This window comes from Chionomys nivalis, chromosome 8, assembly GCF_950005125.1.
Source record: "Chionomys nivalis chromosome 8, mChiNiv1.1, whole genome shotgun sequence".
Taxonomy (NCBI): domain Eukaryota; kingdom Metazoa; phylum Chordata; class Mammalia; order Rodentia; family Cricetidae; genus Chionomys; species Chionomys nivalis.
Window position 1 is genome coordinate 51,367,576 of NC_080093.1, and position 20,091 is coordinate 51,387,666.

Consider the following 20,091-nt stretch of genomic DNA (forward strand, 5'->3'; position numbering starts at 1 on the left):
AGAAGACAGACACAAGAGTTCCTTTCAGAAACCAACCTCAGGGTCTTTTTTTTTTCTCTTCCCTCCCTCCCTCCCTCCCTCCCTCCCTCCCTCCCTCCCTCCCTCCCTCCCTCTCTCTAGACAGGGTTTCTCTGTGTGGCTCTGGTTGTCCGCCTGCCTGTCTCCCGAGAGCTGGGATTAAAGGTGTATGCCACCTTTCAAATTTAAAATTCAAAATTAATGTCTCCCAGGATTTAGATTTAGTTTCCCATCTTTCTGGCCTACTACCTTCACCCATCATTCCTGCCCTAGGCAAAACCTCACTTGGCGATCTACATTAAGGGCTAATGGCTCAGTGAAATAAAATAAAATCTTAAAAAGACAAACTCATCCCCCCAAAGCCAGGTGAGGTAGTGCACACCTTTAGTCGCAGCAGGGAGGCAGAAGCAGGCCGGTCTGAGTTGACACCAGCCTGGTCTACAGAGTGAGTTCCAGGACGACCACGCTACAGAGAGACCCTGTCTGGGATGGGGGTGGGGGAGCGAAAGGGGAGAATGCCAATTCACCAGGATTTACTCCCGAGAGAATATTTACTCTGTAGATGAGGAGCTTACCAACCCAGGGCAGCGGACAGAAGGCTATACTCACCTCAGGTTTTCAAGCTCCAGAGGCAGATTGTAAGCAAGGATCTTGTGCAGTTGCTGAGCTCTGGCCTCCCCACTAAATTTAAGTCTTAGCACCTGATTCAGGTATCTGTCATAGGAAAGACAAAGACCAGAGTTAGGCTCAGCAGGTGCATTCTCAGGCCCCACTCATATACCCAACTCCAGTCAGTCCCAAGCCCAAGGAAGCCCTGTCGTCTCCAAGAAAGACGGAGGGGAAGATTAGACCTACAGTTCTTAGGGAAGCTGGCTCTCCACCCACCCACAGCAATTTTGCAAAGAAGTCTTCTTTCTTGGTCCAGGAATTGATTGATTCATGCAAGAAAGACCTATCATGAGACACACATTGCAAGTGATGGCATGCACACCAATGATCCAAAGGGGCCACTGACCACCCTGGCAGATGAGAAGCACCCACTTCTGCTTACTGCCAAAGTCACCAGGGTAAAAGAGAGAAGGACCAAATAATCAGAACACTCACTTCTCCATTGTTCCAAAAAGCCATTTTGGTTCCTTATTGAATGGCATTTTCATCCCATGAAATGTGGCCATTTTCTCAGCTATTTCTGCAGAAATATCTGGTAAATGTAATTCTTCAGTGTCCAATCTCCGGCTCTGGAACAGAAAAGGGGGTTCAGGTACTGACATTTATCAATGCCATCTAACAATTGTATTGAGACCACACCACATTAAAACCAAAAACCAATATGGGTATATGGGTAAGTTATTTAAGCCTCAACCGATGCACAAAATTTTCTTAAGAATGGGTATGCAGCCAGGCATGGTGATATATGCTTTTAATCCCAGTAACTCATGAGCTAATGGCAGACAGATATGTGAGTTCAAGGCCAGTCTGACAACGAGAGCCGGTCCTCCATAAAAGGGTAGACAGCATCCCTACAGGTGATGACCCATTACATTCCATGACTTCTACAGAGAGAAGCAGGTCTACCTCATTAAGAACCTGAGGAAGTACCTCCTTCAGTGAACTACAAACACCATTCCTGTGATCTCTACAGCTACAGCTGGTGTTCTCACTTGCCAAAACTGACAGCCTGTCTTCAGCAGTTCCCAGTACTCCACCAGCTGAATATCCTATAGAGGGCTGCCAACTGCTCCTGCTGTGTCCTTAGCACCAGGGTTGACATGGAGCAGGCACGTGCTACAATAGGTGGACATGAAGGTCAAAACTCACCCTGTAGACACTATGCTGTCGCTGACATGACCTGAGGCCTGGCTCATCCTGACAGCCTTTGCACAGGTGTTCAAGGGATTCTATAGTCTAGAAAATCCTTTGGCTTTTCCACACAAGCTGGATCCCTGCAGGACTCAAGGTGGGGTCTTCCTGAAGCTACAAAGCAGTAGGCCTATGGCAGGAATGCTGCCCAGTAAGAGAAATGTGGCTCAAATTCTTGTTTAAAGACACGAGCTAGGTGTGTGATTTCATTCCTCAGTGCCTTGTTTCCTGTTGCACTGAGTAGAAATAACACTCAACTCTCTCAGAGTAGCTTCTAAGGTGAAGGAGATTCTACCAAACCCAGTGGAAAACTCAACAGTTAAGGTATTTGACACCTAGCACTGATGCATGCATAGAAAGTCTCCTTGAGGGGCTGGAGAGATGGCTCAGAGGTTAAGAGCATTGCCTGCTCTTCCAAAGGTCCTGAGTTCAATTCCCAGCAACCACATGGAGGCTCACAACCATCTGTAATGGGGTCTGGTGCCCTCTTCTGGCCTGAAGGCATACACACAGACAGAATATTGTATACATAATAAATAAATAAATATTTTTTTTTTTTTTTTTAAAAAAGAAAGTCTCCTTGATCCTGGAATCTTCTCCACAGCATTCAACAAGCCAGGCTGTTATATGGATGGGGAATCAGCATCCACTAATCATATACTCAGGACTTCAGGGGGCAGCTCACTCAGCTTTCAAAAATGCCACTACAGCCAGGTGTAGTGGCGCACACCTTTAATCCCAGCACTCAAGAGGCAGAGACAGGTGGATCTCTGTGAGTTCGAGGACAGCCTGGTCTACAAAGAGTTCCAGTACAGCCAGGACTACACAGAGAAACCCTGTCTGGAAAAACAAAAGTCACTACAGTCACATAAAACACTTAACAAAAAGAACACACTCCCAGAAATGTGTCCTTAGATTACTAGAACCATACAGCGTACTTAACAAAGCTAAGTAGTTTAAGCCTATCACAAATTGTGTTTTAACCCATTGCTCCTAGGGCCACAAGGAGCAAAAATTAAGTAAATAAGTAAGTAAGTAAGTAAGTAAGTAAGTAAATAAATAAATAAATAAATAAAATACAAGATTAAATCAGGCACAAGAGAAATGACACAACCAAGAGATCCAGGGCACGCCTATGCAGCTGATGCCAGACTTACACAGAACACAAGACACTCATTACAGGAAATTTCTTTGTGTGCTTTCAGACAATATCTCCCTGTCTAGTCTGAACCTTACTATGGAGACCAGGTTGTGGTCTCCACGTACAGAGATCATCCCACCTTTGCTCCATGTGTACTGGGATTAAAGACATGTATAGCCTAGCCTTTCATGCCTAGCTTTCTTGCTTGTTTTATAGACAGGGTCTCAACTGTGTAGTCCAGGTTGACCTCAAATTTAAGGTGATCCTTTTGCCTCAGCCTGCTGGGATCACAGGTGTGAGCCACCAGTTTGGTTTAATCTTTTCTTCTTTTCTTTCTTTCTTTCTTTCTTTCTTTCTTTCTTTCTTTCTTTCTTTCTTTCTTTCTCTTTTCTTTTTTTTTTTTTTAATTTTTTGAAAACAGGCTTTCTCTGTGTAGCCCTGGGTGTTCTGGAACTCACTATGTAGACCAGGATGGCCTCAAGCCCAGAGGTTCACCTACCTCTGCCTCCCAGGTGCTGAAATTAAGGCGTAGAAGGAATACACTCATAATGACAATAAAAGGTACAACATATAAATATATAAGCAAGGAAGTCAATCATTCGTTATCAAGTATTATGTGCTATATTTTTCTTTGTGTTTTTAGTAAGACATACTTTTTAATTTGGGTGACTAAGCCATATATAGGAGAGTAAGAGGATAAGATACTATTAAAAAAGACAAAAACCAGTAAAAGAGGATTTCATGTAGCCCCGGCTACCTTGAACCTTCCTATGTAGCAGAGGATGAAGGTTCTTGCCCTCACTTCTCAAGTGCTGATCTTATAGGTGTATAGCCATGATGGACAATAGTCCTGAAGAATTTACTGTTTATTTATTTTTGAATAGAGCCTCAGTTTTCAGTTTTTGCCTAGCTTGGAACTTCATATAGCTCAAGATGGCCTCCAACTCAGAGGTCTGCCTGCAACTCCTTCCCAAGGGCTGGGATTAAAGGAATGCTCCACTAAGAGTTGTTTACGCTGCCAGGTTCAGTGCAAGGGCTTCACTCTAATGTAATGTTTTGAGTCTCAAGAGTTCTCTGTATTCATTTGTATCTATGAATGAGTGTGGCCCTTTGAACTGAAACTGATCCATGGCCCAGTCATTCTCCATTTGGAGAGTCAACTAAAGATTCCCATCTGAGCTAGGTGGTGGTGGTGGAACACGCCTTTAATTCCAGCACTTAGGAGGCAGAGGCAGCTGGACTTCTGAGTTTGAGACTAGCCTTGTCTACAGAGTGAGTTCCAGGACAGAGAAACATTGTCTTGAAAAACAAAAACAAAAAAATAATTCCCATGTAGTTCAGAGTAAGTTCCGTGAAGACAGGGGTCATAGTGCTTTCTTCCTGCCATGCCTCAAGGTGCTGTCTATGAAAATATGAATATACAGGGCTGTCCTAACCCTGTTTGCCACAGTTCACTGTATATCCAGAAGGATGCTAAAGGAAGTATATGCCAAGAGTTCCAGAATATCCTAGCCTATATCAGAAAACTTATAAAAAACAAAACAAAAACAAATATCCAAAACACATAAGCCTCAGGACAAGATGAAGACAGATAATACTGACTTCTTGGAAACAGAACTGGCCCAGAGCAGCAGGATAGGATGAAGAGACCTTGGATAGTGGGAAAGCAGAAACAAAGGCAGGTCGAGAGACAAGAATAAGGGGCTACAGTATGAATGCTGCTCCATTCCATAAAGACGGTTCCAGAAACTGAGAATAAGGTGAAAAGGGAAATATTTAAGTGGTAGTAGAATGGCAAAACATTTGGGGTGTGTGTGTGTGTTTAAAATTTTGTTAAAGATGTATTTTTGTATGCACAGTCATTTTGCCTACATGTATGTCTGTACCACATGTGTGTGTGGTGCCCAAAGAGTCAGAAGAGAATGCTGGATCCCTTGGAACTGAAGTTACAGAATTTAGTTGTTAGCCATCATATGTGTGCTGGGAATTAAACTGGGGTCCTCTGGAGGAGCAGATGGTGATCTTAACTGCTGGGCCATCTCTCCAGCCTCTCACATTTTAACCTGTATAACTATGTCTATGTATTAAAGAAAGGTTACTATATATTCTTTAAATGCTAAGCATGCTACGCAATCATTCTACCATCTCAGCTACATTCAAACACATTTTCCTTGTCTTTACTTATGACCCAGTTTATTTACACAGATCACATTAAATTCCTTTTAAGACTTTATTTGCTTTATTTTCTGTGACTGTTTTATCTGCATGTGTATCTGTGCACATGTGCATAATCTGGTACCCACAGCAGTCAGAAGAAGGTGTTGAATCCTCTAGAACTGAAGTTACAGATGGCTGTGAGTTAGTACTGAGAACTGAATCCAGATCCTCAGAAAAGCAACAAGAGCTCATGGCGTCTGAGCTACCTCCCAATTATTAGTCCTCACATTTATAAATATCACATTTAGTATTTCAAATGACAGGATTTCAGACTCTTCCTGCTAGGAGGAACAGAGTTCACCTCTCACCTGTGGTTTACATAATCTTACCGGGATAAACTGCTCCAGTCGGCCTTGGGGAAAGATGCCATAGAGTTTTGGCCCAAGTGACCTCTCAGCAAGAATGGCAAACATAACACTCTCCAGAACCATCGCTTCGGCCCCCTGGAACAGATGTGAAAAGAGCAGGGTTAGTGTTCTCCAAGGCAGGAAGTGCTTTCTCGGGAGCAGGTTCCTCCAGGCCTCTAGGCCACAGTGATCTCTCTCTGTCTGTCTCTCTGTCTCTCTGTCTCTCACACACACACACACACACACACACACACACACACTCACACATCACTTACCACTCTCAACCTGTACAGGATCTAGCTCACAGCATTATACTATATAGTTATTTAAAATTCAATTTAGGTCACTAGTTCCAAAAATACAATTTTCCCTCCAAGTAAAGTTAAGAGGAAAAAGTTTTATAGCCCAATATTATATATTAAATTAATATTTTGCAAAAAATACTTGAAGACAAAAAGGTTGGTGTTCTACTAAAAAAAACAAAAAAACTGTGCTAACACTTTTCGTTTGCTTGTTTTGAGACAAAAGTCTCAGCCCAGGCTGGCCATGAACTACCTATAGAGCAGATGATTCTCCTGCCTCTGCTGGAATTACAGGCATGTGTCACCATGCTCACTTTATTTGGTACAGGGACCCAACCCAGGATTTCTTACATGCTATGTAATAACTCTACCAAATGATCCCCAGCCCCAATCTGTGCACAGTCCTAAATGCCTATGGGTATTCCTATGCTGTTACCATGTGAACTGTACCTTCAGGAGACAATGGGTTATCTGCTAACATAGGTCCCTTCTCATGTCAAACAATGCTTCCCAAAACAAGTCACTTTACAGTTCTAAACTGGGTTGAGGGTCACTTTTATTAAGGGCTTTTACTGTGTCTATTTATTTTACAGTCTGTTTGAATCTCACTCTTGGCCTCTCAGAGACACCATCATCCATTCTGGTGAAGATGACTTGATTCTCCATTGAGAGCCTCGTGTGCTTGAATGCTCCAAAAGTCTCCTGCCTAGTCTGTGGGTTCCAGGTTTTGAGTTTCAATTCTTGTCTCTGCTAAATTCTCCATAAAGCTGCTATGCATTTTAGATTTATTTACTTTGTGTTTATCAGTTTCTCTGCATAAATATATGTGCACAATGTGCATGGCCTGCTGCCTAAGGATGTCAGAGGCACTGGATCCCTTGGAAGTGGAGTTTTGAATGGTTGTGAGCCATCAAAGAGATACTAGGAATTGAACCTGGGTACTCTGCACAAGAAACAAATTATCTTAACCACTGAGACATCTCTCCAGCCTTATCCCTCCTCCCATTTCCTATCTTTAGTCCTAATAACTTTTGGCTCTATAATAATTATGTTCAAAACCCATCCTTTTTTTCCAAGGTCACATTTATTCCTCAGTCACTCCCAAAACAGCAAATTAGGGTATGTGACTGTCAATCTGTTAGAGTGACAGGGTGAAAAAGCCCTTGACACTGACAGGTAACACTACCCATTTATTGTCCTATGTAGTAGCTCAAATCCCATTAAAATTTCTAAAACTTTATTGTCTATGCGCAGGCACTTACATGTCATGGAGTTGGTTCTCTCCCACTACCTCATGGGGTCTGGAACTCAAACTCAGGTAGCCAGACCTGTGTGCCAGTGCCTCTACCCACTGAGGATCTCACTTGACCCCAACATCTCACCAATAGATGTCCCCTTCTTCCCAGCTTTCAGGTGATTTTGATTACCCTTTGTTAGGAAATGTCCAGTGGGGGAATGATCCCAAAGAAACACGCTTATGGCATTCACATTACAAAACTCAGGAGGGATGGGGATTTAACTCAGTGGTGGAACACTTGCCTACTGAGTACAAGGTCCTAGGTTCATTCCTCAACTCCAAAGGTTTAAAAAAAAAAAAAAGACAAAAATTGACCTCAGAAATTGAGGACAAGTTTATTAGGCATGGTAGAATGCTATAGCTAATAAGACAAAAGAAAAAAAGGCTGCTTCCAAGGGTGTGAAAGTACAAAAAATCCTAAGGTCACTTCCCTGGTGTGCGGACAAATGCTTGTTTCTAATCCCCCACAATCAGAGTTTAACTATTATCTTGTATAATCCCTATATTAGGCTAATTATACCTTTCAAGGTTCAATCTGTATTTACTAATTGCAAGTGTGTGTATCTGACAATATACGTATATTAAATCGATCAGACTAAGTTAAGGGATTAGGTATCACATGGATTTATCTTTTTTGATAACATCAAATACCTCTGTTTAGCAGATGAAATGTTTTCACCGTTCATCTGACCTCCTAACACATTGGCTTAGGAGGCATAGTCACTGCAGCCCTGTCTGACCTGAAGCCCGACACTGCAGAGACTCTCAGGGGAGCTCAAGCGAAGGCCCTCAAGGTGTCCTCTGCTGTAGTCCTCTCCCCTGTGGGCTGGGCGCAGTCTCCTCGGCGCCTCTTACAGTGGAAACTGCAAAAGCAAGCAAAGCCTGACCATAACTGAACAAGAGGATCCTGGGGTCAGTTCTAGAGCAGGCAATCTACCAGGTACAGCTCCTTGTAGCCATATGCCATCTGTAGAACTCTCCTCAACACCTCCAGTTTCTAACTTCCAATCTAATCTTGTCTAAAAATCCAGAATTCTGTTAGATTAAAATGTGTTTCTCAGCCTTTCACACTGCAGTGACTGAAATGATCATAAGGGTTGAACTGTGTAACACATATATCCAATCCCGCTTCTTCCTCACTTTTGAAGTGTTACTTTTATACTTTTTTCTTGAGAAAGTCTTATGTAGCACAGACTGATCTTGAACTGGTTACAGTTAACCTGAACTTCTGATCTTCCTTCCTCTATTTCCTTCATCCTGGGATTAAAAGTGTGAACCACCATGCCCAGTTTATGCAATGGGCTTGTAGACAGAATCCAGAGCTTTGAACACACTGGACAAGCACTCTGCCTTTTAACTGAGAGAGAGAGAGAATGAGAATATGTGAGCTTGCACGTGTGGCTGGCTACCCACATACCACAATATGGAGATCAGAAGACAACTGCTAGCAGTTGGTTTTCTCTTTCCATGAGGGCACCAAAGACTGAGCTTGGGTCATCAGCTTAGTGGTAAGTTACCTTTAACCCTGAGTCATTTTGCCAGCCTTTCCTGTTTGGTTTATAAAACAAAATCTTTCCACGATAGTTCAGACTACTCTTTTTTTTTTTAAATTTAAAAAAATTTAATTTTCTCGCCAGGGGAGAGAGTGAACACAGTCCCCCACTACCACAAATTATGCAGTCGAGTTTCCTGCATTTGGGGAAATCACAGGGGTCAGCACATTCTGAGTGCAATGGATAAGCCTCGCCCTGGCAAAACCACCTTCGTGATCATGGTATCTCCCCTGCCAGGTATTTTTTTTTTTTAAGATTAATTTATTATGTATAGTGTTCTGTCTGTATGTGTGCCTGCATGCCAGAAGAGGGCACCAGATCTCATTACAGATGGTTGTGAACCACCATGTGGTTGCTGGGAATTGAATTCAGGATCAGGTTACTCTTAAACTCCCAATCCTCCGGCATCAGCTTCCCCAGTGCTGGACTACAGGCAGCACCACAATACCTGGTCTCATAATTAGATTTAAAGTTCAGTGAGTTCAGCACTGCTGATGTGTGTAATAGCACTGTTGCTGAGACCTGGATTAAAATTCTGTCTAGATTCCTGTGGAGGCCATCAGTCTAAATAAACAAAGACATGGTGCCAAGACAGAGATATAAGCACTTCTAAGCCACCTATGTCTCCCTTGAAGCAAGTGAGCAGCAGGCAGAACCAGGGCTTGATCCACAGCCCACCCCTCCATGCCACTATCTGGGTCAGCCATAGGCTAGTGTTACTTTTTGGAGAAATCAATACCTTACCAATTTACTTTGTTAGGAAAAAATCTTTCTTTCACTCATTCAAAACACAAAATGTGGCCAGGAAGTGGTGGCACACGTTTTTAATCTCAGCACTCTGGAGGCAGTGACAGGCAGATCTTGTCTACAAAGTGGATGCCAGGATAGCCAGAACTGTTACACAGAGAAACCTTGTCTTGAAAAAAACCACACACAAAACAAAAAAAACAACAACAAAAACAGAAAATATTTGGTACATATCTAGTGCTGAATATCAGGAAACCAAAGAATAAGCCCCACCAGGCCCCATCTGTACAAAACTCACATAGAGAAATAGGAAATGACTAAAGTCAAGGCTATGATGGGACGGAAGGCTGGAAAGACGGGTTATGAAAGGGCAGGGATCTCCAAAGAGACAACACCGAACTGACCCAGGACCCCAGAGTGCAGGGTACAAATGAGCTATGGCTGTCCTGATGGGAGAAGTCTGGAGCAGGGCAGGAAGGGCGAGGCAGGGTAGCTGCAGCTAGACTGGGGGACCAGGACAGACAGACCATGCTAAGCGACATGCACTGAAAGCTCACACACTGAGCAAACACCAGAGCAAAGGAAAAATCAGCCTGTTCCTAAGAACTCCCACACTGGCCTTGTGGTGAGCAGCAACACTGTAAAAAGCTGCTAATGATACAACAAGGCTTGTTGCACAGTAGCTGTGCTTACCTACAAAAGACCTGCACAGGACCCAAGCCAGTCAACATTCCAGCACAGGGGGAGGGACTTACAAGACCACTCTCAGCTGAGGGGTTGTTAGTAGCTATGGCAGTTAATGGTTCCTGGGGAAGGGAGAGTAAGTTTTCTCCAAGTATGCAGCCCCACCTGGTTACCCATACTCTCTAATGGATGGCCCACATCCAAGTAACTGCAGGCAGTACTAAGTGGACTCAAGAGGGGACAAGAAGGTGGGAAGAGGACATGGGTGGGGTCTGGAGGACTGGAAGGGGAGTAAGGGATTAACATGATTAAGATACATTATATAGGGAATGGAGAAATGGCTCTGAGGTTAAGAGCACTTGTTGCTCTTGTAGAAGACCTTGGTTTGATTCCCAACACCCACATGATGACTCACAATCATCTTTAACTCTAGTTCCAGGACATTCAACACCTTCTCTTTTGACAAGTACATACATGGGGCACATGCACATACATATGCAAGCAAATCATCCACAGACATAAATTTAAAAAATTTTAAAGAGGGGCTGGAGAGATGGCTCAGTGGTTAAGAGCATTGCCTGCTCTTCCAAAGGTCCTGAGTTCAATTCCCAGCAACCACATGGTGGCTCACAACCATCTGTAAAGAGGTCTGGCGCCCTCCTCTGGCCTTTGGCATACACACAGATAGACCATTGTATACATAATAAATAATAAATAAATATTAAAAAAAAAAATTTTAAAGATACATCATTTACAAGGATGAAATTATAAAGGAATAAATTTATTTTTTATTTTTTTAAAAGATTTATTTATTATGTATACAACATTCTGCCTCCATGTATGCCTGTATGCCAGAAGAGGGCACCAGATCTTATTACAGATGGTTGTGAGCCATCATGTGGTTGCTGGGAATTGAACTCAGGACCTCTGGAAGGGCAGTCAATGCTCTTAACCACTGAGCCATCTCTCCAGTCCCAAGAAATTTTTTAAAAATTAGCATTTACAGGAGAAAGAGGCAGGCTGATCTCTATAAGTTAGAGACCAGCCTGATCAACAGAGGGAGTTCCAGGACAGCCAGAGCTGTTGATACAGCGAAACTCAGTCTCAAAAAAAACTACCCCCCCAATAGCATTTACCCAGCAACACACATAAACATTATACCCATCAATACTCATTCTCACAACTGTTTATATATATATGATGGAGGAAGGTCAATGGCTAATAAAGAAACTGCCTTGGCCCATTTGATTGGCCAGCCTTTAGGTGGGTGGAGTAAACAGAACGGAATGCTGGGAGAAAGAAGCCGAGTGAGTGAGTCGCCATGATTCTCCCACTCCAGACAGACGCAGGTTAAGATCTTTCCTGGTAAGCCAGCTCATGGTACTACACAGAATATTAGAAATGGGTTAATCTAGATATGAGAGTTAGCCAGTAAGAGGCTGGAGCTAATGGGCCAAGCAGTGTTTAAAAAAATACAGTTTCCGTGTAATTATTTCGGGGCATAAGCTAGCCATGCGGGCGGCTGGGTGCCTGGGACGCAGCTCCGCCGCTCTTATTTCAACATATATATATACACACACACACATACATACACACATTCCATCTTATTTAAAAAGCAAGCAAGCTGGATACAACATACACACCCTAGTCCTCTGCTAGACTAAGAGTCTAGACAACATATCAAAACTTTGTCTTCTAAAAAGTCCAAAGAACCAAAAGCTCTAACATTTCACATTACCTACCACTTGAAGACAACTGATTCAAATCTGAGCAGTAGAAGGAAAAAAATGGAAAAGAGGAGGTAATGGCTGGCTTTGTGGGAGAAGAAGCTACAGATGCTCCTGAGGGTCAAACAGGAGGAAAGCAAATGGCCGGGGGAATTCACAAGGTAGCTGCTGCTGATGGAAACAAGAGCTTCAGGGAAATGATGGGGACAAGTATTAGATAGGAAAGGGTGAACAGAAAAGAGACGGGAGGGTGGAAACAAATTTAGACTTTTCATTATATCTACAAAATTTCACTTCTGCAGTGGAGAACCCGCCCAATAAATCACTTGTCATGCATGCATGAAACTGTGTTGGTCCCCAGAAGTCACATGAAAACGCTGGGGATGGTGGTACGCACTTGTACCACAACGTCTACTACTAGGCTGTAGCCCCAGCTTGCTTCTTCCTTTAAAATTTTATTTACTTATTAATATGTAGGTATTGTGTCTCTGTGTAGGCCTGTGCATATGTATGCCCACTGCCGGCAGAGGCCAGTAAAGGATGTCAGATCCTCTGGAACTGGAGTTACAGCTGGTTGTGAGCTACCATGTGGGAGATGGGAACCAAACTTAGGCCCTCCGTAGAGCAGTCCGTGATCTTGATCTCCGAGCCGTTCTTCTAGCCTCCTGCTTTTCATCTTTTACTGTGAAGCAGGATCTCACTAAATTGCCCACACTGTAGGTCAACTTGTTATTCTCCTGCCTCAGCTTCCAAGTAGCTGAGACTGCAGATCCATCTTCTGTTTGACTAATGGGGCCTAGAGCTCATGCTCTCCTGCTGGAGCCCTCAGGTGCTAGTGTTGCAGTCAGATGCCGTTGCCTCCTCCTAGAGACAGGAAGGTCCCCAATTCAAACTTAAGCACAAACAAACAGATGTGGGAAGTTTTAGGATTTTTAGATGAGATCTCACTACACAGCCCAAGTTGCCATCAAACTCCTAGTAGCTTCAGCCTTCAATACTGAAATTACAAAAACGAATGTTTCAAAACAAACAAAAACCCTTGTCAATCTTTTTTTTTTTTTTTTTTTTTTGGTTTTTCGAGACAGGGTTTCTCTGTAGCTTTGATGCCTGTCCGGGAACTAGCTCTGTAGACCAGGCTGGCCTTGAACTCCCAGAGATCCGCCTACCTCTGCAGACTGATCTTGAACTGGTTACAGCTAACCTGAACTTCTGATCTTCCTTCCTCTATTTCCTTTATCCTGGGATTAAAAGTGTGAACCACCATGCCCAGTTTATGCAATGGGCTTGCAGACAGAATCCAGAGCTTTGAACACACTGGACAAACACTCTGCCTTTTAACTGAGAGAGAGAATGAGAATATGTGAGCTTGCACGTGTGGGATTAAAGGCGTGCGCCACCGCCGCCCGGCCTTGTCAATCTTAAGACTTATGAAAGACTAAAATAAAAAATTCATTTTTAAAAGAAAACTAGAAATTTTATCAGGAACAGGCCAGAGACTGCACTGAGGGGAAGGACATCTGCAAGAGCGCCTGGCTCCCGGGAGAAGGAGTGGAAGATGGTGACAGTAGGCTGAAAGAAGAAAGAGTGGACGTGCTGAATGCAAGGGAAAGATTGCCTCCACAGGGCAGCCAGTGGGGAAAAAGCACAAAAGAACAGAGCGTGGAGTAGAAGATGTCAGATAAGAGATAAGCAGCTGAAGAGCAAGCTTCAGACTGCATACCTAGGGTGGGGACAGGAAAGCTGCAAGAAAAAACAGACATCCGAAACAGACCTTAGAATCCAGAGGCAAACCTAAGGGTGAAGCTCGGCAGGCTGCCACACAGCAAGCACTGGTGAGGTGGAGTACCAGCTTTCCCAACTGTGTGATTCTCCAGAGCTCAACAGCTCAGGGGTTGTGGGCGCAGTACAATGGAAGCTGGCACTCAGGTGGTTGGGTTCAGCACGGCAGTTGTTAAAGGTAAGCACAGAAGAGACAAGAAGAACTGAGGCTCTATGAAGGAGAAGGCCTTAGAAGCATAGTTGGGTCATCAGAAGGAGGGCTGACGGAATGAGAAGATAGCAATTTCTGGACTACAGATCTCCAAGAAGTCAAAGTAAGCTGGGAGGGTTAGCAGAGGTGGACTGCTGAAGTCCTGCATGACAAAGAGGAGCCTGCCAGCTTCCGGAGACAGTCAGGGCACACATACTGGAGAAGACAGCAGAAGGAAAGAGTGAAAAAGTTCAAGAGGGATGCAGTGGAGAACAGAGTATCTAGGCCACAGAATGACGAAAGGCGAAGGAGTGGACTCCAACAGGTTGTTGTAGAACCTTGACATAATGAAGGCAAGTAGCAGACAGACCAGAGACCAGAGTGAAGGGGAGGGGAACAGCATGTGAGCTTTAGAGAGCTGGGGTTTCTATTAGCAAATGTTGGATGCAAGATGAAAGAAGCAGGGAGAGCAGCCCCAACTGTGAGTGGCGGAGAGAAAACACCCTCCTCCTCTACAGAGGGAGTGAGGGAAGGTCCTCTGGGACCTGGAGCAATTATCAGAAGAGGACAATTATTTTTGCTTTTATGTATACATGTGTTTCTATGTGTGTGCATGCACATGTGGAGGTCAGAGGACAATTTATGGAAGTTGGTTCTCTCCTTTTACCATGTGGGTTCTGGGGATAGAACATAGGTGGCCAGATTTTACAAGAACATTTACCTGCTGACTCATCTCACCAAGGAGGTGAGATGTTAAAAGGTCTCAAGGAGGACTAGAAATTAATTCTTCCATACTATGTGCACACCAACCCCAAAAATCACAGGTAAAGTCAGATTGTCTGTGGATCAGGTCCTGAGAAGCAAGGGGAGGGAGAGCTGTGATTCTCTCTGAGGGTGGCATCTGAAACCCAAGGGAGGATTGAACAAAAACGTGATGCCGGGGGCAAAGCAGTGTACTGCTGGGATGGGGGACCTCTACTACTGGGCTCTACTGCAGCTGCAGTGTAACAGGGGAAGTAAGCCGGGTGGTGGGTGGGGCACACTTTTAAACCCTGCACTTGGGAGGCAAAGACAGGCAGATCTCTGTGAGCTCGAGGCCAGCCTGGTCTACAGAGCGAGTTCCAGGACAGGCTCCAAAGTGACAGAGAAACCCTGTCTCGAAAAACAAAATGAAAAAATACCAGGCAAAGCAGGAAGCACCATCTCCCTGTTCAGAAGTTCCCAGGGGTGGCCAGCTAGCTATGTCACATTGACCATGTTATACACACAAGCACCCCATCCCTATCGGCCTAAACACAAGAGAATACTCATAAGATGCCCATTCTCCACACCTGGAGTCCCAAAGTTCCCTTGAATGCACATTTTTCAGTGTTATCTATTTAAGAATCTGGGAAGAAGAAGCCTTTTCAACCTGGCTACCATACCCAGGACAAGCACTGCCACTTCCTCAAGGGGAGAGTGCCAGTGTCTGGGCAGTGATCTGCTTCCTAATGATGGTGTGGAAACATCCGAAAGTAGAGACGCTGCCAGAGAAGGAAGGTGCCTCCACATCAGAGCATCAGAGACTATTTCCTAAGCCTGCATCACTCAGCATCTCTAACACTACTTAGAAATTGCCACCACAGACAATTTGACTCTGTACCCTCAGGAGCTTGGAAGCCCCTTGTGCTCAGCCTCAGTGAGCTGGCTCCAACTGGCCCAGAGCCTTTCTTTTGAGAAACATCAAAGATCAGATGTTTCCAAGGGCAGAGATCAGGCCTGTCAAACCACAAACAATTTGGTGAGGCTGGACACCACCAGTTTACAGCTCATGCAGATGAGAATGGACTCAATTACTTACTTGAAATTCATTTTCATTCTGAGCTTGTTCGGATCCCTCTTTATTACAGGACCTCTATGAATGAGAAAAAGCAAACACTTCTGGTGAGATGGAGCACACTGAGCAGACACTAACTTTGCAACCACAGAACGGGTGTTCACAAACACCTCAGCTCTTTAACAAGGGCTTTTTGGCCACCCAGGTGAGCGGCGTAATCTAAAGGCACCAGCAATCTCCAGCATTTGTGCCAACACCTTCAAAGTGCTTCACCTTTTTACAAGGAAAGGGACATGCTGCTGGGGACTGTCCCATGTACCTTTCACAATCTCACAGTTGGAGGGAAGTCACTAAAGAGTGTCCTCTTCTAATCGGGCCTTCTAAAGCTCTGCCTGAATTAGCTATGTGGTTCTCTCAGGGGAACCTGGAAAACAGGAATGAATGTCCACACACCCGTGGAGGGCTGCAGGCAGCAGAGCATGTGGACAGGGAGGAAAGCACTAAGCAGGCGGTAAAGTTAGTGTGAGCTCTGCACACCTGCCACTTGCTCAGACTCGCCCTTCACTCCACCAGTCCAAGTTTAGGCTCAGCTGTTCCGCTAGCGAACAGAGGACTCACTTAACAGAGCTCCGGGACTGCCTGGGACGTTAGGAGCAGCTCTCACAGCACTTTCCTCCTCAGGAAACTGAGCATTACCGGCAACAACTTTAACAATAACAAAATACTGGACCACTGGCTGGCAAAGAGCTTGGGCTACTTCTTACAGGTCACATATTTCCAAGCCACCCCCACCCCAAGCACTTTAAAACCGAAACATTGTCTTTTAGTAAGGGTTAGGAAAAAAATAAAATCAGAAATTTAAGGGTTGTGTCAAATTGTTCACTCAGCTGCCTTCAAAACTGTTATGTTACAATTATATCAGGTTTACTTCAGCCAAACTCAAAAGGAATCCTGTAAAGGAAACCTCTGTAAAAGAATTACGCTAACAGATTCTTGAACATCCCATAAAAAACATACCTTGCCATTCCACAGCTTTATCAAAAACACCTGTACCAAGGGTGGAAAGTGTGGACAGGAAAAAAAGATGCCACGTTAAGCAACACTGGCTACTCTAGCAGCATTCAAAACACCCTGTGATTTAAAGTAACCGTTCTCACCATCATATACCAAATAACATTCCACAGATATCTTAATGTGTTCGGAATAAAAAAGTACATCTCTTACTTCTTTATAAAAGCAGACAAAGTAAACATCCATGTTCATAAAGTTATCTGCAAAAGGTCTCTAATCGCTTGTATTTACACATATGCAATAGTAAACATATCATGCGAGTGAGTACATTTGAAACAGGGCAGTCAGTACAAACGGTGTGCTATTTTCATTTGTGTAATCTGCATTTCTCTGATGAAAATCTACTAGATGTTACAAGTTAAATCCCGTTACAATGAAAGACACAAAAACAAAAATATAACGATAACCCCTAGCTCTTTGCTGATCGTGTGCCAACCTGAGGACAGAGTGACTACGTATTGGGAAACTTTACCGCTGCTCATACCCAGAGCACTGTGGACTGGCATCTCTGCTTGACTCTTACACAGCAGTCTATCTCAAGGAATCTAGGGGTTCCTAATGAATGCGGGGCTCCACTCTTTATTGTCAGTGTTCCCCCAAAGCACAAAGAAAATCCTGATGCTTCTTGCTGTGGTTGGTGTGGGCAAGCAAGCATTGTGCTGTGCTGCACATGGCAAACATGCTCAGTGCCTTACCTAGTGCCCGATAGCTGGCTAACAGTTGTCCATGCCCTGGAATGGGGAACTGGCCATTTGTGAGCCAGGAGACCAGATGGGGCTAAATGTCTCTTTTAACGGTCTATTAGCTTTTTTTTTCCTTCAAGGAAAGATATGAATAAAACAAGTTCCTTGGTCTGATAGTTACATACCAATACTCTTCAAAAAATAAGGAATCTGTACAGCCTATAAAATTTGCTGTAACGGGATTTGACCTGTACAAACCCTGAATGACTATGGTTATTCCTATGCTGTTACTCTAACTGTATCTTAGGGAGACAGTTAACACGTTGTTAGCTAACAGAAGTCCTTTCCCTGTCTAATGGTGCTCTCTCCAAAACAAGTCACTTTACCTGAAAATACAAACTAGCTTAGTCCCAGGACCACTCTTTTTTAGTATATTGTTACAAGAAGTGGACATAAATTCCATGCTACTTTTCCCATACTCACCCACCCCATCCCGTTCCAAATGAACCTATGATTTAATTTAACATAAGAGCACCATCGCAAAGGCAAGATGGACTTCTGCAGTCCCATGTTCTGTTTCCTCAGTACAGAATGAGCTGGAACCCAGGAGAAGGGAGAGGAAATCTCAAAGCAGAAAGACAATGGCCATGAATCATGACTACTAAAGGCAGATGCCTTTTTATGGTGTATCGGGCAGACCTATTCTGTGTGAGACACTCTGTGAGAGTCCCGAAGACTCTGTCCAGAAGACATAAAGTAAATTAGGACTTGGAATCTGTAATAATTTACATTAGTGGCACATTTTATTTAAGGCAAGGATTAAAATACACTATATAAACATTTAGCACAACTTTACATTTTCCTCCAACTAACTTGAAAGTTGAAATTATCTTTCAAGTTACAAAACTTAAATTTTAACATTAGTCACTTTATTAACTGTATGTGTTGGCGGTCAAAAAACCACCTTTGGAAGCTGGCTCTCTCATTCCACTGTGGGATCCAGAGACTTAACACTGTCAGGTTAGTATGGCAAATGTGTATTTATATTCACTGAGCCTCCTGCTGGACCTACTTAATGTTTACTTATTTGTGTTTTAAAGAGGTTTTATTATTCTCTTTTTAATTTTTTTTAATTTTTTAATTTTTTTTTTTTTTTGATACAGGGTTTCTCTGTGTAGCTTTGGTGCCTTTTCTAGAACTAGCTCTTGTAGATAGACCAGGCTGGCCTCGAACTTACGAAGATCCTCCTGCCTCTGCCTGTCGACTGCTGGGATTAAAGGCGTGCACCACCACTGTCCAGCAAGGTTTTATTATTCTATTTTTAATTATGTGTATTCATGTGTATTTGAGTGTGTATTTGAATATGTGTGTGCAATGCCTGTTGAGGCCAGGTGTTGGATGTCCTGGAACTGGAGTTACATTTGACTGTGATCTGGGTGCTAGGAATTAAGCCTGGGGTCCTCTGAAAGTACAATAAGTGTTCTTAAGCACTGAGCCATCTCTCTTTCCCTGCTGTGATTATTTTTATTGGTCTTGTTTAAATTTAAAATATAAATTCTACCAGCTAAAGTGAGAGAACAGAGGACGTGCATTCTCACTTCGTGTCTGTCTACTGAGAAGCTATGTGAAGGTAAGCACCACACTTAGAACCAGGTTTCAAATGCTGTCTTTATCAGACGCAAATCGCACTTAAGGCTTTATGGTTTTGGTTGCTTATATTTTCAGGTTTTTTTTTTTTTCTTTTTCCCCAGAGCAAATAGATTAAGAAACACAAAGAACTCTGGAGAGTGAGAGGGTTTCCAGGTAGAAACATCTTTGATTTTGTATCTTAAGTGGGTTCCTTGTTTTTTCCCAAGGCTGACAAATTCTCTTCCAGTGAGCTAATCCTCAGTTTGGTTTTATATTTTAAATCAGACTGTGAACGTAGTAAATATTTCTGCTACAGAATATTGATCTTCAGAACATTCTATCCTAGGGACTTAATAAGAAATGGAAAAGTGTGAAGTAGTTCATGCCTTTAATCTCAGCACTCAAGTGGCTCTGAGTTCAAGGCCAGATTGATCTACAAAGTGAGTTCCAGGTCGGCCAGGGCCTGTGTACTTTAGCTGTTGCTAAACATACAAAAAGGAGCAGGAACAGGTGATGTTGGAGCATTTGATAAAGTTTGCTACTGTTTAACTTTAGCTACAACTTCGGGCTAGAGCTCCTTGGCAGAACCCTCATGTAGAACAGGCCTCAATCTCCAGCACTCACATGCATACACGGTATTCCCTACCAGAGCAAGTTTCTGTCTCTAAGCTCACTGAAACCATCACATAAAACAAACTGACTTTAATAGATTTTATTTTGGGCATTTCTTAATAAAAGATTCCTCAAATAATTAATGAGGGAAATAGATTTAACTAAACTCTAATAACAAGAGTTTATCTGTGAGTTGAAACAGAGTAGCAGCATATCGGTGTGCCAAGTCTGGGTTTGTAGATAAAAATCAATTTAGTGAAGCTGGGCAGTGGTGGCGCACACCTTTAATCCCAGCGCTCGGGAGGCAGAGGCAGGTGGATCTCTGTGAGTTTGAGGCCAGCCTGGTCTACAAGAGCTAATTCCAGGACAGGCTCCAAAGCTACAGAGAAATCCTGTCTCGAAAAACCATAAATAAATA

General features: G+C 43.4%; 1 protein-coding gene and 1 non-coding gene across 4 annotated transcripts in view; both read right to left on the minus strand.

Annotated features, from left to right (window-relative positions):
- The window catches only part of Chka (choline kinase alpha), a 54,131-nt gene that overhangs the window by 7,660 nt on the left and 26,380 nt on the right, over positions 1 to 20,091 (minus strand). Inside the window, exons 3-7 of one of the 3 annotated variants that reach the window (XM_057777473.1) lie at positions 16,696 to 16,725; positions 15,703 to 15,756; positions 5,566 to 5,679; positions 1,123 to 1,256; positions 628 to 732 (exon numbers count right to left, since the gene is read on the minus strand). In XM_057777473.1, coding sequence (XP_057633456.1) covers positions 628 to 732; positions 1,123 to 1,256; positions 5,566 to 5,679; positions 15,703 to 15,756; positions 16,696 to 16,725 — 437 coding nt within the window. The remainder of the gene's footprint in view (positions 1 to 627; positions 733 to 1,122; positions 1,257 to 5,565; positions 5,680 to 15,702; positions 15,757 to 16,695; positions 16,726 to 20,091) is intronic. The other 2 variants (XM_057777471.1, XM_057777472.1) reach the window with 2 other exon arrangements.
- Positions 8,817 to 8,980, minus strand: LOC130880842 (U1 spliceosomal RNA). The gene has a single exon (XR_009057645.1). It is a non-coding gene; the product is annotated as a U1 spliceosomal RNA (small nuclear RNA).